Here is a 23116-nt window from a genome sequence, read left to right as displayed (position 1 = left end):
CAGTGGATTGCATTGAGTAAAAAGTGGTGCACACAAACCAGACAGGGGCAGACATTCTAGTGCAAGGTTGGAAAAATGTGAGAATCCACTAAGAGGAGACTTGTTTACCAGAAGTTATTTTCCTACCACACTGTGGCTCAGTCACTCAAGGAAAATGAATCCATATCATTCTGTGCTATTAGTCTAGGCTTTAAGGGCTTGGGTCAAAGGTTAGAGTGAGGTGGAACGGCATTTATTCATTATGTTCTCATGTGGCTTGCACAAAAAATAGACTGTCAAAAAATGTCATCTTCACCCGTTGTAGTCACAATGGTACAGAAAGGTGGCAAAGCTTCCTGATGAGGAACAGAGTGTGTCCTCACTTCTGTCTGTGTGCGTGTGCGGGAGTATATTTACATGTATATGTGTATGTCCATACGCACACACAGGTATGCAAATAGGTATGTGTGTATTATATAAATATGTGGGCATGTATTTGCACACATACATATATAAAATCTCGTATTTTCTCCATAAAGTCCAGGGCAATAGGTAGAGATGATAATTATCATGTTACAGATGGGAAAGCAGACATGCAATAAAATTAAGAGGTTTGCCTACATTCTCTTTCACTCGTTTTATTTTATTTGGAATATATACCAACCCCATTACTTCCAAGCAGCTATTTGCAACTGCATCAGTACCGACAGAGGATAGTGATGGCATTTTATGGACTGGTCCAGAGTCTCTACTCCACCAGGTCGCTCAGAAGGGGAAGAGTAACGTGGTCACATAGTTCTGTATTTAAATCCTGACCCTGCCACTTATCCATAACGTTGTGAAAGTCATACACCTTCTCGAAGGGTCAATTTTTTTTTTTTCATGTGCCAGACTGGGTATTGAAACAGGGCCTGCCCCGCAGAGTTGATAGGAGTCTTTAACAAGACCTCTGACTCACAGAGTGGAGTGTGGTACATGGCAGAGCCCGTGTCTCAGGGCTGGGAGGGATGCTCCTCACAAGATCTACAGTTCGGCCTCTGCTTTGTTTTGTTCTGTGTATAATATACTATCTGGAGGAATAGCAAATTGGCCTTTCTTTTTTTTTCTTAATTTTTTAACGTTTATTTATTTTTGAGAGACACACACACACACACACACACACACACACAGTATGAGCAGGGGAGGGGCAGAGAAAGAGGGACACAACAAATCCGAAGTAGGCTCCAGGCTCTGAGCTGTCAGCACAGAACCCAATGTGGGGCTCGAACTCATGAACTTTGAGATGGTGACCTGAGCTGAAGTCGGACACTTAACCGACTGAGCGGCCCAGGTGCCCGGCAAATTGGCCTTTCTTAATAAAATAAATACACCGTGGCTACTAAGAAGTCTGTGGTAAAATAATATCCCAGTGCATTTTTCTTTTTCAGGAGAAGCATCTGGCTTCTGCAGGAATAAAGAAAGAAATCTGCAAACCCTTTTGCAGAGACAGAAAAGCCCTATCATCTCCTTCACAGACCTGCAGGGAATGTGCAATGCTCTCTCCTTGGACATGGCAGGGAGACGAGCCTATAGTTAGTTTAAACCCTGCATTTTGGAAAGGATGAATGTTATTTTTGAGTCTGGGTAACTTCAAAATAATTTGATTGCCTTCTGGGTTTTGTCTCATTAGGTAAAGGCAAAAAAGTTCTAGTTGCTTTTTTTGAACCAATATAGAGCTTGTGTTTTAATTAAAACAAGAACCAGGCTCATGACCAGAGGGGAAAATCAGGAAACAGAAAGCTCAGACGATGTAATAGGGCTATGGCTAGAGAATCAGAAAAACACTTGTGAACTTGGGCATCTTTTTTAAACGTATTGAGCATTTTCTTCCCCACCCCTGCCACTTTACCAGGAAAGAGGTGTAAGCGCCATCAGAGATGGAGGTTATGGAATCCTAAAAGCAAAGGCATGTTTATGGGAGGCTATATTCTTTTTATGCCAGTGAATTAGCAAGTTGAACACATCTTGTTAAACGTCAGCATCGGAATCGTCTCCATTTAGCTCTTAAAGCGGTTGTAACATTCACTGCTCCTCGTTTACCTAAAGAGGCTGAGAACAATCATCTCAATATTGAAGAGGTCATCACTGCTTTCTGCAAGAAGTGATTATATAAGAACAATAGGATTCTGGCACATGTAAGGGCTTGAACTTGGATCGGATGGAACTATGGTAAAACCCTGGATTGCGAGTAACTTGTCCTGCGAGTGTTCTGCAAGAGAAGCAAACATTTCTAATAAATTTTAACTTGATAAATGAGCGATCTCTCGCAGTACGAGTTGTACACAATGCCGGATGTCACAGGATCACAGCTGAACCAATGGCTCTTAAAATTCACTTTGATAGATGAGTGCTTTGGATTACAAGTATGTTTCCAGAATGAATTATGCTTGCAAACGGAGGTTTTACTGTATTATAAAATAACTTACCATATTATAGAGGTTGCCAAAGTAGAGCTTCTTTTAATTTCGTGTGGTTTAAGAAAAACCAGGATTGCTTGCCCTCAGTACTACCAACATTTTAGGCCGGGTAACTCTTTGCTATAAGGGATGCTGTAGGGATCCCTGTGCACTTTATGTTGTTCAGAAGCATTCTTGATCTCTATCCACTAGATGCCAGGGGGGACACCTCCCCAGCCATGACAACCAAAAATGTCTCCAGGCATTGCCAAATGGTCCCCTGGGGGGTGGGTAAAATCAACCCTGATGAGGACCACTGTAATAGATTTAGAGAGGCAGTCAGGTGTTGTAGTCTGAAGCAGGTATCCCAGAGACAGATGGCTCCCCACTAGCAGGGTGGCCCTGGATAAGTTAGGTAACATCTCCATGCTTCAGAGTCCTTGTCTGTAAAATGAAAATCATGACAAGTTCCTGCCTCACTGGATTGTTGTGAGGATTAAGCAAGATAACGCCTCTCCCAGAGTGAGTGTTCGGCAAATGTTAGCCGTGATTGTTTCAACCATTCCACGCAGTATCATTTTTTTCCCCCTCTGATTTAAGTTTAAATGCAGGTTAAAGATCCAAACAATAGAACATCTTTAAAGGGGTGGGGGAAGGTTTGAGTGCAGTTACACAATTACAGATGGATAATCTTTATTTATGTTTCAGAGTGGTCAAGTTGTAGGAGCTCGACTATTACATAATCCCATATCCCGATTTGCTAAACAGCGTGGGCTATTGCTTAACATGGTTTATTATCTTTCAAGTGGAGATCCCTAATTCATCAAAATTATAGGCTGCTGCCAGATGATTCTTCTGTAAGTACAAATGCTCTATTGTATTTAAAAAATAAAAAAGTCCTGACATGATGCCTGGTTTTTTCCCTTGAGTTCTTTCTTCACCATTGGCCATATAAATATTATTGTTATTATTCACTGAAATAATAGCAAAAGCTACCATTTTTAAGGGCAACTTAACAGTGTGCCAACCTGCGTGCTCCACATATATTATTATTTCACTCAATCCTCAACACAGCAGTAAAAGTTGGTGGGTATCTAGGAGAGGCAAAGTTACTGCTCTCCAGTCAGCACAGGTCAGAACAAGGCTGGAGCCCAACAGGGGCCTTCCAAACCCCAAGCTCCTTAAAGGCTGCTTCATTATCAAAGCTAAGAGAGCTACTCTGAACTCCTAATCATAATGTATGTTTTTCTTTCTAAGACAGCTTCCACACTCCCTACATCTCCCCACATTATTCTTTACTTTCTTTGCTTCTCCCTACTAGGCTCAAAATACCTCGAGGTGAGGGGTGCCTGGGTGGCTCAGTTGGTTGACTGCTGAACTCCTGATTTCAGCTCTGGTTGTGAGCTTGCGCTCATGAGCTCAAGCCCCAAGTTGGGCTCTGTGATGAACTTGGAGCCTGCTTGGGATTCTCCCTCTCCCTCTCTGGCCCTCTCCCCACTCTTGCTCTCTCTCTCTCTCTCTCTCTCTCTCTCTCTCTCTCAAAATAAATACACTTAAAAAAATACTTCAAGGTCAATGCTATAACAGAACCATGTTCTGAACACTTTTAAGTATAGTAACTTAAAAAAGAGAGAAAGAGACAGAAAGATAAGGTGGGAAGGAAGAAACTCACTTTGCATTGGTCTCAATGAGGATTAATAAAGATTGTCTGGAAACTAAAATAGGGAGAGGCGGCATTCACATTTCTCTGGCACACCAAGAATCATCCAAGGTTGTATAAAGCAGATCATTCATCAAACTCACCCGAGGAATCCAATCCTTGCATACAGTATGCAAGTTTTACTTCAAAGTGAATAGCGAATAGCAGAGTAGAGAAATAACTTTGCCAGAGGTGTGTGAAAAGAAGCTTATCTTTTTTGACACCATTTCTAGTGGTGACCCAAAGCTCCATGCCCTGAGACAGTGATGAAAAGTAGGGTCAGCAATTGTGACCACGGAGGTCCTGGGAAGAAAAGTTATATGGCTAGTTTAGAAAGAGCAACCTTCTCATCACATATTCTGAGAGCCGGTTTATCTGGGGTTGTGAGCAGCCAACAAGGCTGCTGGCTGGCCTTGGAGGCAGCAATGACCGTGTGGCCTGAGACAAGTCACAGTCACTTCTAGGCAGGGTGCGTACAGAGGACCCCTCAGAGCCACGGTGAGATAGGCTGGAGGCAGCAAGAAGGTGGTGGCTCCTGACAATGAAGAAGTTCATCAGCTCAGAGCTTCACAGGATTAAACAGGGCCTCAGAGAGGAGCTGGCCCACTCCTCATCAACACATGACTCTCAGTATTCCCCGATAGCCTCCAACCTGTGCTTTGACACCTACAGTGCCTGGAAGGATTCTTCTTACTGTTTGTTCATCAGTGAACAACTTGGCCGTCGTGTCCTTGTGAGCTCCAGAGAAAGCTGGCTGCGGTAAAGCCAGTCCTATAAAGGGAATTATCACTGATAGGGTTGATCATGTGCTCTCTGCAGGCATTTTATAAATTTTCTCGGTGAATAATTTCGACAACAATTAGGAAGGGGGGAGCTCAATGAGGTCATATGCCTTTCCCACCCCGCCCCCACACACACCATGCCATACACACAATTAAGTGAGATTCACTTCTTGGTCCAGGGGACCCCAAAGCCACATTCCATCTGCCATCAACTGCTAAACGCGATTGGAAGAGTTCAGGATCCGCAGATTACAGGTAAAGGCAGAACCTCCTGAAGCATTGTTTGCAAGAAGTATGACTTACAGATATGTCATCACTGAAGTCAATTTCATCCAAATCCAGGTATTCAGGGGCTTCCATTATTCTTCTTTGCACATTTTGAGTAAAGTCAAATGTTTATAAAAGCTCTGGAAAAGATAGAAGCAAAAAAGAAAAGCCAAAGGGTTACTAGCTGTTTTACAACCAAAAATCCTAGGTCTGTTTAAACCAGCAAAACGAGTAGGGTAACTGGGTGCTAGCTCCTTTCCTCTCTTTGGATATTACCCCAGGCCTGGCTTTCCAGAAGCAGGAAGCACAGCACCTCAGGCTCCCCAGGGAGCAGCCAGGGTCCTTTGTTTCACCTAGGTCTGTATTTGCCTGGGTTTGCTAGAGCCATAGCTCAGGTCAGACACTTCCCCGCTGACCAATATTAGGAGGCACCCAGCCCACAACCAGCACTTACCGCACCCCGGGTGAAAGCCTCAAAATCTTAGGATATTCACCCTATTCCCCTGTTTACTGCGGGCATAGCCTTGGAAGCTGCACACGGCGCCGTCAACACCGGCTCCCCACAGGAATGACCCAAGTACACGACGGAGACCAACTAACCCACAGCAACGGATGCTTCAGACTCTATAGTACAACGTCCACTTCCCCCACCCCCGCACCCCCAATGCACAAAAAGGATCCAGGCAGAGATCGAAAGCAGAGAGTCTGTGCACTGCTCCCAGCTCTTCACAGCTTTGCCTGACTGTGCCACGGTGACCCACGCAGGCGCCAGAATGTCCTCAGTCAGCACTTGCCTCAGGGCTGCCCGCGGCAATCCTTTAAATCTGTCAAGGAAGATACATCACCTCCCAGTTCATTTTCCCATCACTTATCATCATCACCATTGGCGGTGGCAGTGGCACCTACAGATGTCAAGAACAGAAATATAGATCTCCTGGCGGTGCCTTAGTGCACAGCATCTCCCGCACAGCCGCCTTGGAGATGGAAAAAGACCGCATTTCCAGGAACTTGTCTTTGGTATTACAGAAACTATCTCAGGTACGCAGACTGGAGCGTCGGAAATAATTTAGTTTTTCCCTCGTTCGGTTTTCTAATCAAGGGGTATCTTGATGAGACCAAGAAATAAGACCACTAAGGAATACATTATTGGAAAGTGGAAATAAATCCAGGCTGATAAAAATGGGTTTCGTAAGTGTAAGACTGAGAGTGTAAAAATGCCTGTTTTTGAAAAGGAACTCTTACTCCAGGGGCATTGCTTTCTCATTTTGAGGCATTCTTGTTGTTGTTTTTGTTTGTTTTTAAGTTACACAAATGGTTTAATTACAATAAATGGGGGGAGGGAATCACTTGCTATCCATAACTCAGAACCATCAGCTGATTTAATTCTCAGTATTTCCTCTTCTTCTCTTCCCGCATGCATATACCATTTTTACACATATATTTAAGCTTATTTATAAGTTTTATGTATTCTCTTATTTATTATTTATTTTGTGTGTGTGAGAGAGAAAGAATGAGAGGTGCAGGGGCAGAGAGAGGGGATTCCAAGCAGGTTCGGTGCTGTCAGGGCCGAGCCCGATGCAGGGCTTGAACCCATGAACTTGGGTATCTTGCCCTGACTGAAATCAGAATTGAATGCTTAACCAACTGAGCCACTCATGCACCTTTCACATATTTTTAATTATAATGGATACAGAGCTGATCCAAGAAAGGATTAGGATGTTACTACCATGTTCAAATGAGATTACCCATTGAGAATTTTTTTTAATGTTTATTTATTTTTGAAAGAGAGAGAGAGAGAGAGAGAGAGAGAGAAAGAGAGCATGAGTGGGGGAGGGGCAGAGAGAGAGGCAGACACAGAATTCAAAGCAGGTTCCAGGCTCTGAGTTGTCAGCACAGAGCCTGATGTGGGGCTCGAACCCATGAACCACGAGATCATGATCTGAGCCAGTGTCAGATGCTTAACCGACTGAGCCACCCAGGTACCCCTAAAAGTTCTTCTGAAATCACGTTAAAGTTTAAAATGAAAATGAAAAGAAAATTAATTTGTATTTGTTATATACATATATAATATTGCAAATCAAGGTTACATATTACATATTAATATTAACAAAATTGTAATAATTTCAAAATAATTATGTTAATTATCCTAATAAATAATGGATATTAAATAATGACTATTAATACATACTGCTAGTACATATTTATATATTATATCTAGTAATATAATACTTGTTATATATATATATATCCCAGATATATGTATATATAGATACATAGATATATACATATCCAGAAATCTTAATGTTTATAAGAAATCTTAAAAGAGGTCCTTAAGTAAATTGCTTGGTACAAAAATATATCACTTCAATCCTCACAAAGATGTGCAGAGAAAAATATACACACTCATATTTGCAAATTACACAAAATAACTTTCTCTTCCATTCTGGTGGATTCTGGGACAACCCAGGCTATCTGGATTCTAGCTCGTCAGCTAATAGACTTTCTTCCAGTCTAATTTCTTTTCACTACATCTGTGCTCCACGTTGAATTGTTGACATACAGACTCTGATCCTATGGTCTTGGTGAACACATGATAATAGTGGGGGTGAGGACAGCACACAGACAAAAGCATATCACCAGAAACATGGATACATGGGGAGAAGCAGCAGAAAACCATGCATCAAAGCCAGGGATAGAGTGGATCTCTAAGTACCTAGAAATACAGACCACATATAAAACGCGTATGAACACGTCTTACCGAAGCAAATTAACAAGTAATCAGTGAGCCCCTATTTGAGGTGTTCTGATGATATAAAGAGCAATATCCACTCTAGTGCAGCCATTCTAATGGGACACAGCCAGTGGATGATATAAAGCATGACGTTAAAGCAGACAATCTTTACACTACACTTGGAGATGGTAGTGAGATTCTTTTTTTCTTTTTAATGTTTATTTATTTTTGAGAGAGAGAGAGAGTGGGGGAGGAGCAGAGAGAGAGAGAGAGAGAGAGAGAGAGAGAGAGAGGGAGACAAAGGATCCAACGCAGGCTCTGGGCTGACAGCAGAGACCCCAGTTCTGGGTTCGAACTCACAAACCTTGAGATCATGACCTGAGCTGAAGTTGGATGCTTAACTGACTGAGCCACCCAGGCGCCCCAGCAGTGAGATTCTCTATTCCGTAGGCCAGAACACAAGTTATAAGAGTTCCAGCTCATGAGAGGAAGACCTCAGCCGCTGCATATAATTATCTCAATGGGCTGGGTGGTCCACACTCAGATCAAGGGGTCAAGGCATCCAGGACCCTTCTCTACTCCTAATGGGCTTCCAGATGCAGTCATCTCCTTAAGATGCCTTATTTTCTCTACCTCCCAGTTCCTCTTGTCTGGTTTCAGGGCTTCTCTCTTCCCAGGGGCCACCTTGGAAGTGTTACATCCTCGTTTGTAAAAGTGCAGAAATGCCCATGGTTCACCGATCCGGCCACGTTCCCAAAATTCATTGCTCCTTTTCAGTAGACAGCGAGGGTACAGTTGTCCCAAGGGATCATGACATTGCCCCCGCCCTCTGCATCTGCCCTTCCACGGGGCACCTGGCATGGCTGGACACTCCCTTCCGAGGAATTCGGGATGAGATGGGAAGGGATGAGGTCAGCTTAGAGCAGCTGCGGATAGTCTTCCAACACGATAAGGAAACGGAGCTGGGCTGCGGGCGCTTTTCTCATCCTGCTCTAGGGACACCGTCCCACCGCACACACCAGCCCACAGTGGAAAGCAGTGGGCCCCCTTTCCTGACCACATGCTCTAAGGGAATACACAGCTACAGAGGACACACACAGGATGCCCCCGTGCGTGGAGTCTGGCCCACAGATGTGATGTGTCTGGCCCTAGCAATGTTTTTAAAAAAACCGAGTTAGTTGCCAATTTGTAGACCTTGGGTGATTTCACATAAAATTCTGGATTTCTGGCTTTGCTTTAAAAATATCTGATGTTCTGGCCAACAAGGATGCATATTCCCCATGACAACAACTGGCTACAGCTGAGCTGCCTCAGAGACAGGCTTGTGCTCCCCAGTTCACCAGCTCCCCTTTTCTGCTCTCCTCACTGAGCCCTGCCTGGCCTTGGGGGCATCTGAGTGTGTGATCCTTGGAAGGAATTCAGCTTGAAACAATAAGGACCATCACCACCCCTTTCTGTTAGTGCCTCCTGACAAATCATGTTTATTTCATTTGTATTCCAAGATCAAATTTGTATTCTGAGATTGTTTTAAATTCTCATGCCACAACAGCAACAATTTCTTACCAAAAAAAAAAAATTACCAGCTTGTTACGATTCATACTTTTGTGGAGCCTCCATTTGCTCTAAGGTCTAGAGAAAGAAAACCTCCACCAAGGTCATAAAATGTTGCAAGGTGGGGACTGTGTTTCCTTCACTTCACCCCGGAGGAAGGAAGGGTTCTTGCTTTGTTGAAATTGGTGTTGGAGATTTACGGGGAGCCACTTCACTGTTGTGACCAGAGGCAAGGGTGCCAGCTGTGTCAAGTGCAAGCACACACACACACACACACACACACACACACACACACAACCAAGGCCACCCTCCATCTGGCCAGGCTAGCAGCTTGGATGCAAGAGAGCTAACCTTATGCAGGGCCGACCAGAGTGGGTTTGCACTTAGGTGAAAAATATTTTTCAGCCTCCCCAGAAAGGGCAGTCGAGCTTAAAATCCTTTACATGAAATTTTTATTGCTATGCATCATAGTTGGCCTTGGGCCCCTCTGGGATCTCGAAACCCGGTCATTTATAAATTTGTTCCGTTCCCCCTCCCCATCAGCCCTCACCCTCCAAGCGGCAGTCACCTGTCCCAGATTCTCTGAGGTCCTAAGGGCTTTCTTTTGTAATGCTGTCCCCCTTCACCCCACACACCTAATATTTTTTTTTACGTTTATTTCTTTATTTTGAGAGAGACAGATAATGTGAGTGGGGGAGGGGGAGGGAGAGAGAGAATCCCAAGCAGGCTCTGCGCTGTCAGCACAGAGCCCGACGTGGGGCTTGAACTCATGAGACTGTGAGATCATGACCTGAGTTGGACGCTTAACCGACTGAGCAGCACCCCAACACACCTCTTACAAGATCTGTCCGCCTTGGGTACTGTTGACTGGCTGAAATCATTCCCTTTCAGTCTCAGCCGGGCTTTTCATTTCTCTTTATCAATGCCAGCAACTTTCAGTTTGTTACTCACTGAGGCAGGTAGGCTCTGTGCTTAATTTTTTTTAAGGTCTGGGGAAAGATGGAAGACGGAAGGTAGCCAGTGAGTGACAGAGCAGAGAAAGGTAAAGGAAACAGGTTCTAATGGTTGAGGGCTACCAACTTCCGTAGGAAAATTTACAGGAGGGAAAAAAGAAGTGAAATAGCAGAATGTGGAGACATGAGCCTAGGTGGCTGGGACCTGGAGGCTGTGCAGAACCTGTTGGTGACACATTTCCCCCTTCTTTTGATGATGGTGACACATTTCCCCCGTCTTTTACTACTTCCCCAAAAGTAGTGGGAGAAACTTCACCCAAACTCTGAGTGGCTGCTAGAGGAGATAAAGAACAACATCCTGAGCACCAACTGTTCACCATGTCTGGAAGGAGTTTTTCTATTCTCATGGCGTTTTGATAATCTGCCAGGAACAGAAGTCCCTCCAAGTGCCTATTAAAGTGTACAGAGGGGCTCATGGCCCTAATGGGTCTATCAACACCATGTCACCCTCTCATAGGGGACCTCAGGGATGGTCCAACTGTTTCCTTCGAGGGAAGGCTCAATCTGGGGCAGGAGCTCAAAGTAACTAAGACCAACTGGATAATAAAAGGCAAGCAATTTATTTTAAAAAAAAAGCCTTCCCTCACTCTAGTACTGTGCTGATCTTCAGGTGATATTTTTAACTTTTTGGTTGTGACTTGAAAACAGGCTCTAAAAGTAATTCAAAATGAAGGCTTCCAAAAGTCTGTTGGATGATGGCATCATCAGTGGAAAAAGCTTGGAAGGGCCAACAGAATTTCTGTGAGAAATTACCCTGACTTAATGGACACATTCCGGTGAGCCTGGCTCATAAAAGATTCACGGATTTGTGACTACAGTCACACGTTACCTAAACTGCTCTACCGAAATTCTTCTTAAAATGAATTGCCTCACTCCATTTTACAAGGAGTCAGCATGGACTCATTCTGGAGGCTCACGTTACACAGATCTCTCCTTTTCTGCCAAAGTCACTACTGCTCCGTTTACCAGTTTGCTACAAGGCTTGGTAATTAAACCCAAGTTGGGCTTGTCAAAATAAATGAGCAGAGTGCTTTGTCGGGGATGAGGTAACCTCACTCGATTTGCATTACAGCTGCTTTCTTTGCTCTTTAACTCACCAGTACTTGGGAAAACATAGCAGCCTACATCCCTACACACACGCGTGCGGGCGCGCACACACACACATACACGCACACACGCACACACACACAGAGCCAAATCTGTACTGGGATACATTTTTAGTTTGAAAGCTTGCACATTCGATACTGGACTTACTTCCTTTATTATAACAAGAGCTCCCCACTACCTCCCAAATCATACACTAAGTACTGGAAGGCATGGGTGGAAAAAAGTGAAATATATGAATGTCGTCCCCACTTGGCTCAGTAGCTTGGTTGGCAAGGAAGCAACTCATTCCAAATGTTGGATTCAGTTTCTTTGACTCTTTGATTCAACAGTGGCCAGAAGCATGGCAGTCGCTAAATGCCCAGTCTTGAAGGAGAAAAATGATAGAGGCAAGAAATTTCTACTGGAAAGAGGCAACTGAAGGAGAGCCAAGAAGTATACACGAGGGATTAAGGCAGAAAGCATGAGCTCTGGAGATTTCATCCACTTCTTCATTTATGAACTATCCCTGTAGGTAAATTCTGGGTAATAATACACTGTTCTCCACACCCGTACAGGGCACGCAGTCCAAGGTGACACAGAGAAGCAAACAATTCCTGACAATAAAATGTAGTCCTTGCTGAGAGAAATAAATACACAGGAATCCTGAGACAGCCAACCTAGGCCCTGGAGATGAGGCAGTCTGACTGGGATGGGTAAGGTCTAAGCTGTACACTGAGGAACGAGGGTATGAATGGGGAGGGGAGCTGTAGGACTGTGGGGGCGGGGGGGGGGGGGGTAGGTGTCCCAGGCAGTGATTACAGTGTGGGCAAAGGTGGAGAGTTCTTGAGCAGAATTTCCAGAAAGATGGAGAACACCAACTGAACACCTACTGCTGTTGTGCTCCCAAAAAAAGGGGTCTTGAAGGGTAGAGGGCAGAGGGGTAAGCTGGGGTGGTCAGGGGATTATTTCCAAAGCTGGAGTGTAAACACAGCACATTTTCTTAGAGTATTACATTTTCTGGCATGCTTGGAGAAAATACAAGTGAATGTTTGCCATCAAGCAAGAGACTTCACCATAACAAACTGACCCGGCTGCTCTAGCTCCTAGGGGAGGGCTGCTGATACTTCCTGTTTGCCCACAGGAACAGTAGTGAAGCAAAACTTTGCACTGGGGTCTAGGTCTGGTGCTCGGTCTGGAACAAACTTTACACCCAGGGCCTGGGTGCTTCTACATCTACTTTCCCACTTATGTTTCATAAAGGCTCTGAAAGACAAATATCTTTAGAATTTCTTTTGTGGAGATAAGGAAATCGAGGCTCAGAGAGGTTCTATAACTGCCTCATAGACACACAGCCGGGGCTGTTGATGTTCAATTGGCTTTTCTCCCTTTTCCCAGTTGGCCAAAACTGCAGTGTTAAACTGTGCCTGTATCAGACATTTGATGTTTTCTTTTTTTTTTTTTAATGTTTATTTTTGAGACAGAGACAGAGCATGAGTGGGAGAGGGGCAGAGTGAAGGAGGGAGACACAGAATCCGAAGCAGGCTCTGGTCTGAGGTGTCAGCACAGAGCCCGACATGGGGCTCTAACTTGTCAACCTTGAGATCATGACCTGAACCGAAGTTGGACGCTCAACTGACTGAGCCACCCAGCTGCCCCAGACATTTGATGTTTTCAAGTCACTTTTAATTTTTTTTTACATCTGACTTTATTTATTACAACTCTGTGAGGAGGCAGAGGGTATATATCATGGTTTGCAATCATATCCTTTCCATTTTACAGATGGGAAAATACAAGAATAGTTTGGCCAAAATTAAGTAGTATTAAGTAGGAGAAAGGCAGCTCAGACAAGCTATTTCCTACTAATTCTGGGACTCTTCTAGTTTGCCCTCTGGCTTGCTCTGAAACATGGGCATGTCTTTGAACCAACTAGGTCAGAGTTCCCCACACATCCTTAGCCCTTAATTGTATCACTTTGGGTGCTCACAAACTGCAATGCCAAACAATTTGCCCTTTCTCCTCTCCAGCAGAGTCTAAATAGAAAAAATAGCAGGCATGATCATCATCATGAGAGAAAAGGGTACAGATCTTTTTCCACCTACCATCCCTTACCCAAAGAGATCCCGGAACTAGTCCATAAAACATTATATTGCATAGCTAGTTGGTTTAATACTTCGACTTCATCTTCAAAGGAAATGATTATGATGATCCTTCCTTATGTCTTATTCAAAAGGCTAGGTAAGATATTGGAGAATCTCACTCTGGAGAAACTCCAGAGGTCAGGGCTGCTCTGACAAATCTTCATGAAGATTGGTCTTTTTGTAGTTTTGAGCATTAGCTTATAGTTCAAAATTCTTGCAAATAATTTGGGGGATCATTTCATTATTTCTAAAATCTAAAGGCTGACAATGAACTTACACTAGAACCTAAGAGCTTGATAAGACCTTAGTTTTTAAGCCTAGAGGCACTTTTAAATCTGTGTGTGTGTGTGTGTGTGTGTGTGTGTGTGCGTGTGCGCATGCGTGTGTGACACAGAGAGAGAGAGAGAGAGATTTAACATAAATTTAATATTTGATGGGGCACCTGGGTGGCTTAGTTGGTTGAACTTCTGACTCTTGGTTTCAGCTCCGGTCATGATCTCATGGTTTGTGAGATCGAGCCCCGCATCAGGCTCTGCACTGACAGCGTGGAGCCTGCTTCAGATTCTCTTTCCCTCTCTTTCTGCCCCTCCCCTACTCTCTATCTCTCAAAGTAAATAAATATTATAAAAAGAAATTTAATATTTGAAATTCTTTCTGGAAAGAGGAAGGAGAGAAATCTATGCTTATAGTAGCTGCCCAAGACAAAATAATGTATAATAGAAAAAATAGTAACACACACATAAACACAAGAAAGTGATAACATATTCGGTTCTACATGCCACTTTTAAGAAGGACAGAGGCAAGCTGTTATGTCCTGAGACAGAATAAGAAGGTCAAGACAGCCGGTGGTCGGAAAACTCAGTCTCATGTGGCAACACTAAGGAAATATCTAAGCTGGAGAAGAGAATATCCTCTCCCTCTCATAATTTTATAAAGAGCCACCATGTAAAAGGAAGATTCGACTCCAGGGGCAGATCTTAAAGGAAGTTTCAGAAACACCCATTTCAGAAGACTTCTTACCAATGGCGACTGCAATGGGCTTAAGTGGAATGGGCTGCTTTTTGAGATCACAACCACACCAGCACGAAACTGTTCATCTAGAAGTTGGGAAGGATCCTCCAGGAGCCAAAGATGGGAATCCTGCATTTGGAAGGAGGAACAGAAGATCTCCTAACACGAAGATTCTGTGTGGGCTGATACGGCAGTGGGAACCCCCCTGAAATCAAACCAGGATCTCAGGACAGTCCTGACCATCTCCGACCCCTCTCCAGGGTCCTTCCATGACAGTCCTGTCTCATCTGCCACCCTGATCCCACAAGGAATGTGAATGACTTATGGAGGTTGAGAGAGAGTTAAAGAGAAAAATAGTTTTTTGTTTTTTTTTTAAATTTTTTTTTTTCAATGTTTATTTATTTTGGGACAGAGAGAGACAGAGCATGAACGGGGGAGGGGCAGAGAGAGAGGGAGACACAGAATCGGAAGCAGGCTCCGGGCTCTGAGCCATCAGCCCAGAGCCCGACGCGGGGCTCGAACTCACAGACCGCGAGATCGTGACCTGGCTGAAGTCGGACGCTTAACCGACTGCGCCACCCAGGCGCCCCGAGAAAAATAGTTTTTAAAAGGGAATTGCAATGTTGTTCATTCACTGAGAATATGATTTACTCTTTGTGGTAGATGAAAACTTATCAATTCTACAAGGACAAAACTATGACCTAATAAGGCCCAAACAAAAAGAAAATATCTTTTGTTTGTTTGGGAAGAAAAAGGAAACATTTCTAGCACTGGGAGATAGAGCCTGGACCGTAGCCAGTCGTGTCTTGCACCGGCTTCTGGAAAGGAACTATGGAATAATTTTGGAACTGGATCCCCTACTCAGTTATGTACAGGAAACTATCCAATTCCCAGTTCCAAAATTTCTGGCGCACCTGAAGTGGTCATGCTTCACTCTTGATTTTGCAAAGATTGTTTGATTTCTAGAGTGGATTTGCTTGGCAATTATTATCGAGAATGTATGGAACACAGATGACAATCTCGATTCCCTTTTAGACAAGAGTAGACGCAACAGCACTATGCACAGAGAGCATTACGGACTACATCAGGCCTGTTATCTTGGCTTCCTTCTCCTACCTTTCAGTGTTTGTAAGGAATAAACTACCAAGCAAGACCAGTGTTCTCAAAGTTCAGCCCACATGAGAATGATCTAGAAGGCTTATTAAAGCAGGTTTCTGGATCCAGCCCCAAGAGTTTCTGATTCAGAAGGCCTGGGTGGGAGGCCTGGGAATTTACATTTCTAACAAGTTCCTGGGCGACGCTGCTTCTGCTGGTCCCAGAACCACATTTGAGAACTGCTACCTAAGATCAATGGCTCATCCCAGCCCTGGCTACATCTGCACTTAATTAAAAGATGGTGACCTCTTCCCCACTCCCCCACCTCCACAGATGTTAACTTCATTATGCAGGATCCATGCCGAGTGCCCTTCTGATTAAACTGCCTCCGTGGACTCCAGTAAGCATTTCCCATGAAGACCACCCAGAAAACTACGAGGTCTTAAGCCTGTGTGTGTGTGTGTGTGTGTGTGTGTGTGTGTGTGTGTGTATGTTTTAATTCCCACTGCTATACAAGGGACAGATGCCGGCCTATGAAACTCTACAAAATTTAGGCCTTGGTTACTTTAAAATTTCTCTTCTCCATAGCACTTTATGGCCACAAAGATGTTCTAAGTTTCTCCTGTTAATGAGATCCAGGTTTATAATTTTAGACGCAGCCTTTTTAGAGCAAGAATCTCAATATAGGGATATCCAGTCACTAGAACTACAGTATTATATATCCCAGGTCTACTAATAAAGGAGGAGAATGAAAAAAAAATGTAAAAATCTAATGAGAATTAGTGTAAAATTCCATGCTTATACAATATGTATGCATTAGAAGATATTTAAAATAATTACTCATTGAATCTGAAGCAGTCCAAGTGGTTATCCTGGCTAACTGCGAAAAATAAAATCCTGGCCATGTATTTTTAATTATGTTTATAATATGCTTATTTTTATTGACTCCAAGTCCAGAAACCAGATTATTGGGAAGATTTTATCAATTCTTCCAATTAGAATGTACCAATTTAATAACCAAAAGAGGAAATAAACTCTCCATAAAATAAATGTTTTTTTTTTTCCTGAAGAAGAGTACTCTCTGATATGTAGGCAATTAAGCAAGCATGGTAGGCTCAGCAACCAAATATTTGCATGTCTGTGCATATACGCAGACTATGATTTGGCAAGCACTAATTCTTTGATCCAATGCTTTCATCTATCCCTAATTTACTAAAGACATTTAGAGAAAGGAAAATGAACACAGTCTGTTTCCTGCTGAGATGAGGTACTATGACTAAAAGTGCAAAAACTGAACGCTGCATGCTTAACTAACGATTTTCAATACGTGGCAAAGCATGTTAAGAAAAACACGAGATGAAAACACAAGGTTACTGTCAAGCACCTTCAGGAATTCCGCTAGGAAGTATCATCCTCAGTGTCAATCATATGCCGTTTTTGTTTTTGTTTTTTTTATTAAAAACATTTTTAACGTTTATTTATTTTTGAGAGAGAAAGAGACAGAGTGTGAGCAGGGGAGGGGCAGAGAGAGAGGGAGACACAGAATGTGAAGCAGGCTCCAGGCTCTGAGCTGTCAGCACAGAGCCCGATGTAGGGCTCGAACCCACCAACCTTGAGATCATGACCTGAGCCAAAGTTAGACATTTAACGAAAGGAGCCACCCAGGCGCCCCAACAGTATGCTGTTTTTGAATGCAACGCCTTGCAGAGAGTACATACATTATATATTAATTGTTACAATGAGTTTATTTCCAGACTATGTTCCTTTGTTGAGTCACTCTAGAATTTCTATATTCAAAATCTTGGCATTGTCCCAAAGGACAAATGTTATGATGCCTATTTTTCTTCAGCTTCTACTAAGTAAGTGTTTGCGTATCTTCTTACCATTTCCCTCAGAGCTCTGATTTCGGGGAGAAGGGGGTCTTTAAGCCCCCTTGCAGAAACTGTCTAGGATGAGGGCTAGGGAAGCCTCGGCTGCACCTTCTAGGACTGGGGCCTGCTTCCCCGCTATTAAAACTGAGTGTTTTAGCTTTTTTAAAGATTTTTAAAAATGTCTTTTAACCTATTTTGAGAGAGTAAGAGAGAGTGGGGGAGGGGCAGGAAGAGGGAGAAAAAGGATCCCAAGGAGGTTCCGCTCTGTGAGCACAGAGCCCAACGCGGAGCCCCAATGCACGAACTGTAAGATCATGAACCTCAGACGCCTAATGGACTAAGCCACCCAGGCGCTCCAAAACTGAGTGTTTTAAACCGATGGTTACTAGAGGGGAAGTGGGTGGGGGACATAGATGATGGCGATTAAGGACGGCACTTGTGATGAGCACCGGGTGATGTATGGAATGCTGAATCACTACACAGTACAGCTGAAAGCAGTACAACACTATACGTTAACTATACTGGAATCAAAATAAAAACGTAATAAAAAAAAAAAACCAAAACAACTGAATTCTTTTCCATTAAGCATATGGAGGAAAAGTAATCTTTGCAGGCTGTGGTGTGGGCTCTTCCTCTTTGGGACCACAGAGGGACACCAACTTCATTTTGTAATTCACCAACATAAGCGGGAAAGGACTGAGAGCCGAGAAACCTGAAGAGAGTGCTGTGAGAACAGCTGGAAAAAAGACACAGGCTGCCAAGTCTTTTAAGAAATAGACTAAGATAAAGTGAGAAATCCAAAGTGGAGTGATCAGCCACATTAATAAAATACTGAACTTGGCCCCTCTAAGGATTTCAGTTTCTGAATCATCATCTCCAATCCAGATGTCGCCATATGTCATTTTCTTTCTTTCCAAGAGGAGGAAAGACATCCAGAGGCAGACAAAGACTAAGGTGGCTAAAGGAAGAGTATCAATCAGAACCAAAAATACTTTCCCGTAGTAAAAGGCTACCTGCTTGTTTCCAAAGTCTGTGAGACAATCCACATAAATCCTGTTGGGAGACAAGGGGTCTGTATCATTTCCTGCACTCCGGTGTTCGGATTTTCTGGTATAAAGCAAAACGGGGACGTATACTGCCACACCAGCCACCCAAAGCACGGACACCACCTTCAAAGAATGCTTCTGATTTTCCAGATTGGCAGCCTCACTCGAGGGGTGGACAGTCTGGTAAAGCTTCCGGTGGTAGGACAAGGCAAAGTGTAACATGAACCAGATGGCCAGGGAAGTGGTCAGGCTTGCCGTGAAGTGCAGGACTCTGCAGCCAGCTGAATCCAACACGAAACCAGAAGAATAAACAATTTTCATGACATTCACCACCACGTTTTTAACGAGGTGGACGAATAGAAGGCTGAACATCAGAAGATGGGATGTCTGTAACCGGCCAGGGCTACATCTCCTTGTAGAAAAAAATAAACACACATTTCCGACAACGCTCACAAGGATCAGAACGGCACAAGCGGTGATCTCAAGGACGTCCGCAGATGGCTTCATGGTAAATAGCAACCTGGTCCTCTCAAATGTCTCCTCCTCAAAGCTGAAATCTTTAGGCATTTGGAGGACTTTTTAGTGAGGAGACCTGGGTTTTTTGATCCACTATGTTGACAAAACTGATTAAGGGTAGAACACGAACTGGTATCATCCGGACGATTCTGAGATGGTCTGTGACAGAGTCCTGCTTGCTCCAGCGAAGGGTGGCGGAAAACACAACAGCTTCCCAAGAGGAATTTGTTTTATCATCTCCGGGGATATAACGAGATTGCAGAAGTTCTAGGTATCACCACCTAATTAAAAATTCTCAGAAATCTATTTATAGCTACTGTAATGCAATTTCCTGGATACGATGTGGTATAGTTTTCAACAACCATGGGAGAGAAGAAAATTTAATATGTGTTAGCAAAGGAAAGGGGGCCAGAGATTGAAATGACCCTCTCCAAATCAAAGAGGTAGCGTATCTGAATAGTAGTGAGGATTTCCAAGTAAGAAAATGACAAGTTACCAGTGACGGTACCAAGTCACGTTCATGAAGCACATCAGTTTTCTAGCATCTTTACCATTTTAACAAAGCAAGAATACGATTATTTATTCTGATGACCTCATGGCGTTGTTGCTGACATTACAGAAGAGATGACAGAAAATACTCTCAAAGGAAGTAGGGAAGCGAATAAAGAAGGAAGAGAGGAAGGCAGGGAGGGAAGACGACCCTTTTAGAAACACAGGCATTACGTCCAGGACCAAATCTCTAAACTACTGATTAAAGAAACACTCTGACAATTGGGAAGTGATGAGAGGACCTCCCCACTACCCTGAGCACAGAAGGCTAGGAAAAAAATTTCTGTCCTAAGTATGGTTGGAGAATGACAGAGCAAGGACAGAAAAATGGCACCGAAACACACTGCTCAAGTAATCTGGCATTAATTCACTTTCTGGATGAATTCTGTTAGCTAAATATATCACAATGCTCCATTCTGGGGACAAGCTACTTTCCCTCCACTGTATTTACTCATAAATTCTGCTGCCAATCATTCCACTCCATACCGTCGCCCCATATGCCTCGGGCTACCTCAGGAGTACTGGACCCGGCCTGCCTCGGCTTCACCAACTGTGGATGCACACCTCTTCCCAACTCTGTGTTCAGTGGCTTCATGATGGGAGCTTGGCATTAGGCATTGGGAGAGGGAGAGAGAGTATTTACACATCATGCAAATTATCAGATGCTACAAATCAGAGCATCTGGTGAGGGACGCAAACTACATACTCTGTATCTACATTATACTAGGACAACACTGGCCTGAGCAAAATATACCAGAGAGATATGAAATTCGCAGATACTTTATGTAACAGTAAGATCGGTATTTGGTACACACTAGCTCTTTCAGGAAGGGTACATGTAAGAGATTTACGGCAGCAGTTAGGTAAGAAAGCTTCCGCCAGGGGAGGTGACGCTTGGGGGTGCTGACACTTCCTACTAAACCCCCTATCTCTAGTTGGCTATTCAGACACATAGCCGTCTAAGAGTGCCCACACCACATTGCTGCTCTTCCCTAAATATCTATTACTTCAGTGTTAACTGTAGTCAGTCAAATAGGTACCCTGGCGTTTCTCATGATACTAGTAATAATAATAATAATGAAAAAGAATAATGGTAATAACACAACAGTAATGCTCATTTTGGCTACCGTTTATTTCATACCGACTTGAGCCAGACACTGTGTTGGTGTGTTCCTTTATAAATATAATCTCATTTAATACTTAGTATCATTCTCGTTTCACTGATAAGGAAACATAAGAAAGACCAGGCTGGAAAGTAAACTGCTCAAAGCTACTGAAAAACGGGGACAGGAATCCAAGGCAGGTATGATGGATTCCCAAACCACCGGTTCGTGGGCCTGGTCTCTCCACCTGTGCTGTCAGAGGATGGATTTTCTGTTGAGTATTCTCCATCTTCCCCTAATGGTTTATGATAAATATACCCAACATATACAGCCTATAAAGAACTGCTTTTGAGGGGCGCCTGGGTGGCGCAGTCGGTTAAGCGTCCGACTTCAGCCAGGTCACGATCTCGCAGTCCGTGAGTTCGAGCCCCGCGTCAGGCTCTGGGCTGATGGCTCAGAGCCTGGAGCCTGTTTCCGATTCTGTGTCTCCCTCTCTCTCTGCCCCTCCCCCGTTCATGCTCTGTCTCGCTCTGTCCCAAAAATAAATAAAAAACGTTGAAAAAAAATTTTTAAAAAGAACTGCTTTTGAGAAGAGTTCCCTCAGGTTTATAATACGAAGTCATGCAGATTTTCAGACCACAAGGGTCTTTTCCCTCCTCCGATGATACATGTTATGGGTGCTTATACTTCGACATCCATAAAGATCTTTAAATACTCTCCACGTCAGTTCCTGCTGCCTTACTTGAAAGAGAAAAAGGCTGTTGCCAGCATGGGTGAGCCCTCTCACTCCAGACCGTATTTAAGCAAAGGCACAATGACCGCCTGGAATGAATTTGTAGAGCAGGCAAGAACCACCCTAAACAGCAGACAAAATATAATTATGAGACTGTAATTGTAATTTGAAATTTGATTTGGGGATAATACATAAAGAAACTGTGTATGTGATGCTATTTCTCAAACAGGCCAAATAGTAACAATTTATGCCAAATAACATTGACTTCTCAGAGCTGAGGGTAAAAAAATGTTTTATAAGCCTCCCCCACCCTCCCTCAAAAAAATGAAGGGTTACGTAAACATTGTCTTTCAAAGGATTAGCAAACATGTAATATGTTCCTTTGCATTAGGGCAACAGGGTAAAACAGAAGTCATTTTTTTCCTTTAGGGTTATTTCTATACTAGAGAAAAAACATACATTAAAATATAAGCAGAGTAAAATTAATTTTTGTGACTATTGTCTTGACTGCTGGAGAGTACTTTTCTTGGCCAACTACACACAGTAGGGCTGAAGAGAGACACTCACACTAATGACAATGCATCCCATTCCCAGCATGGTGCTCAACTCTGGGGATGAACACCCACTGTCATAGTCCTGCCTTCAAGAGGCAAAAAACGATCTAGTCATAGGAACGCGCTCATGAAAATTTATCCATTTTATATATATATAATGTTGTATTGCACATATAATACATGCACACATATAAAATGTTATACCATTATAAGATACATTTAAGTAATTATTAATCATTAATAAATGAATATTAGACAGGAAAGTGATCATGAGTCCAAGCATAAAACATTCAGAGACAAGAGGGGTTCCTGTGGACAGGGCTATTTTATTTTATTTTATTTTTTGAGAGAGAGAGAGAGAGAGAGAGAGAGAGAGAGAGAATGAGCAGGGAAGAGGGAGAGAGAGAATCTTAAGTAGGCTCCACACTCCAGACCTCTTGCTTCCAACAGCTCTTTCCAAAAGGGAAAGAGAAGGGAAAAAGCTGCCCGAAATCATGAAGCAGAGGTGCTAAGAAGCCTGGGTGTCAACTCCGGGGATCCCAGAGAGCCTTGGCAGTGAGCTTCTGACAGCACAAAGCCCATCTCGCAGCAGCACGAACACGGCACAGAGCATGGAGGGCCCTGGCGGCACTCCTGCGTCCTCTGCCCAGGAAGGTAACTGTCACATGTGTACTTCAAGGAGGGAAGGAAAAAAATCTTCCTTTGGAAATGGAACACGGGCTCTGCCAATCCAACGGCACTGAGGTCATCTGAGAACCGAGGAGTTCAAAGGTTCTCCACGGCTTCCATTTACTTTGGCATAAGATTTAACAGAAAAGAACTAAAGGGAAATTTATACGGCCCAGGCTGTTTTCCAAATCGCAAACTGCTAAAGTTACTTAGATTTTACTTTAACTCCCAATCACATGTAAAGTGGTTCAGATGTAAATGTTTTCCGTGTGGCTGAGGGCAATCTAG

General features: G+C 43.4%; 1 protein-coding gene across 6 annotated transcripts in view; it reads right to left on the bottom strand.

Moving 5' to 3' along the window:
• Positions 1 to 23116, bottom strand: part of SNCAIP (synuclein alpha interacting protein) — a 164109-nt gene that overhangs the window by 76542 nt on the left and 64451 nt on the right. For all 6 annotated transcript variants that reach the window (XM_047874532.1, XM_047874548.1, XM_047874574.1 and 3 more), the window contains exon 2: positions 5199 to 5302. In XM_047874532.1, the coding sequence (XP_047730488.1) occupies positions 5199 to 5255 (57 nt within the window). In that variant the 5' untranslated portion in view covers positions 5256 to 5302. The remainder of the gene's footprint in view (positions 1 to 5198; positions 5303 to 23116) is intronic.

Source organism: Prionailurus viverrinus, chromosome A1 (assembly GCF_022837055.1).
Source record: "Prionailurus viverrinus isolate Anna chromosome A1, UM_Priviv_1.0, whole genome shotgun sequence".
Classification (NCBI taxonomy): domain Eukaryota; kingdom Metazoa; phylum Chordata; class Mammalia; order Carnivora; family Felidae; genus Prionailurus; species Prionailurus viverrinus.
Note: the sequence above shows the minus strand (reverse complement) of the source record. Positions and strands in the feature narration are given on the sequence as shown.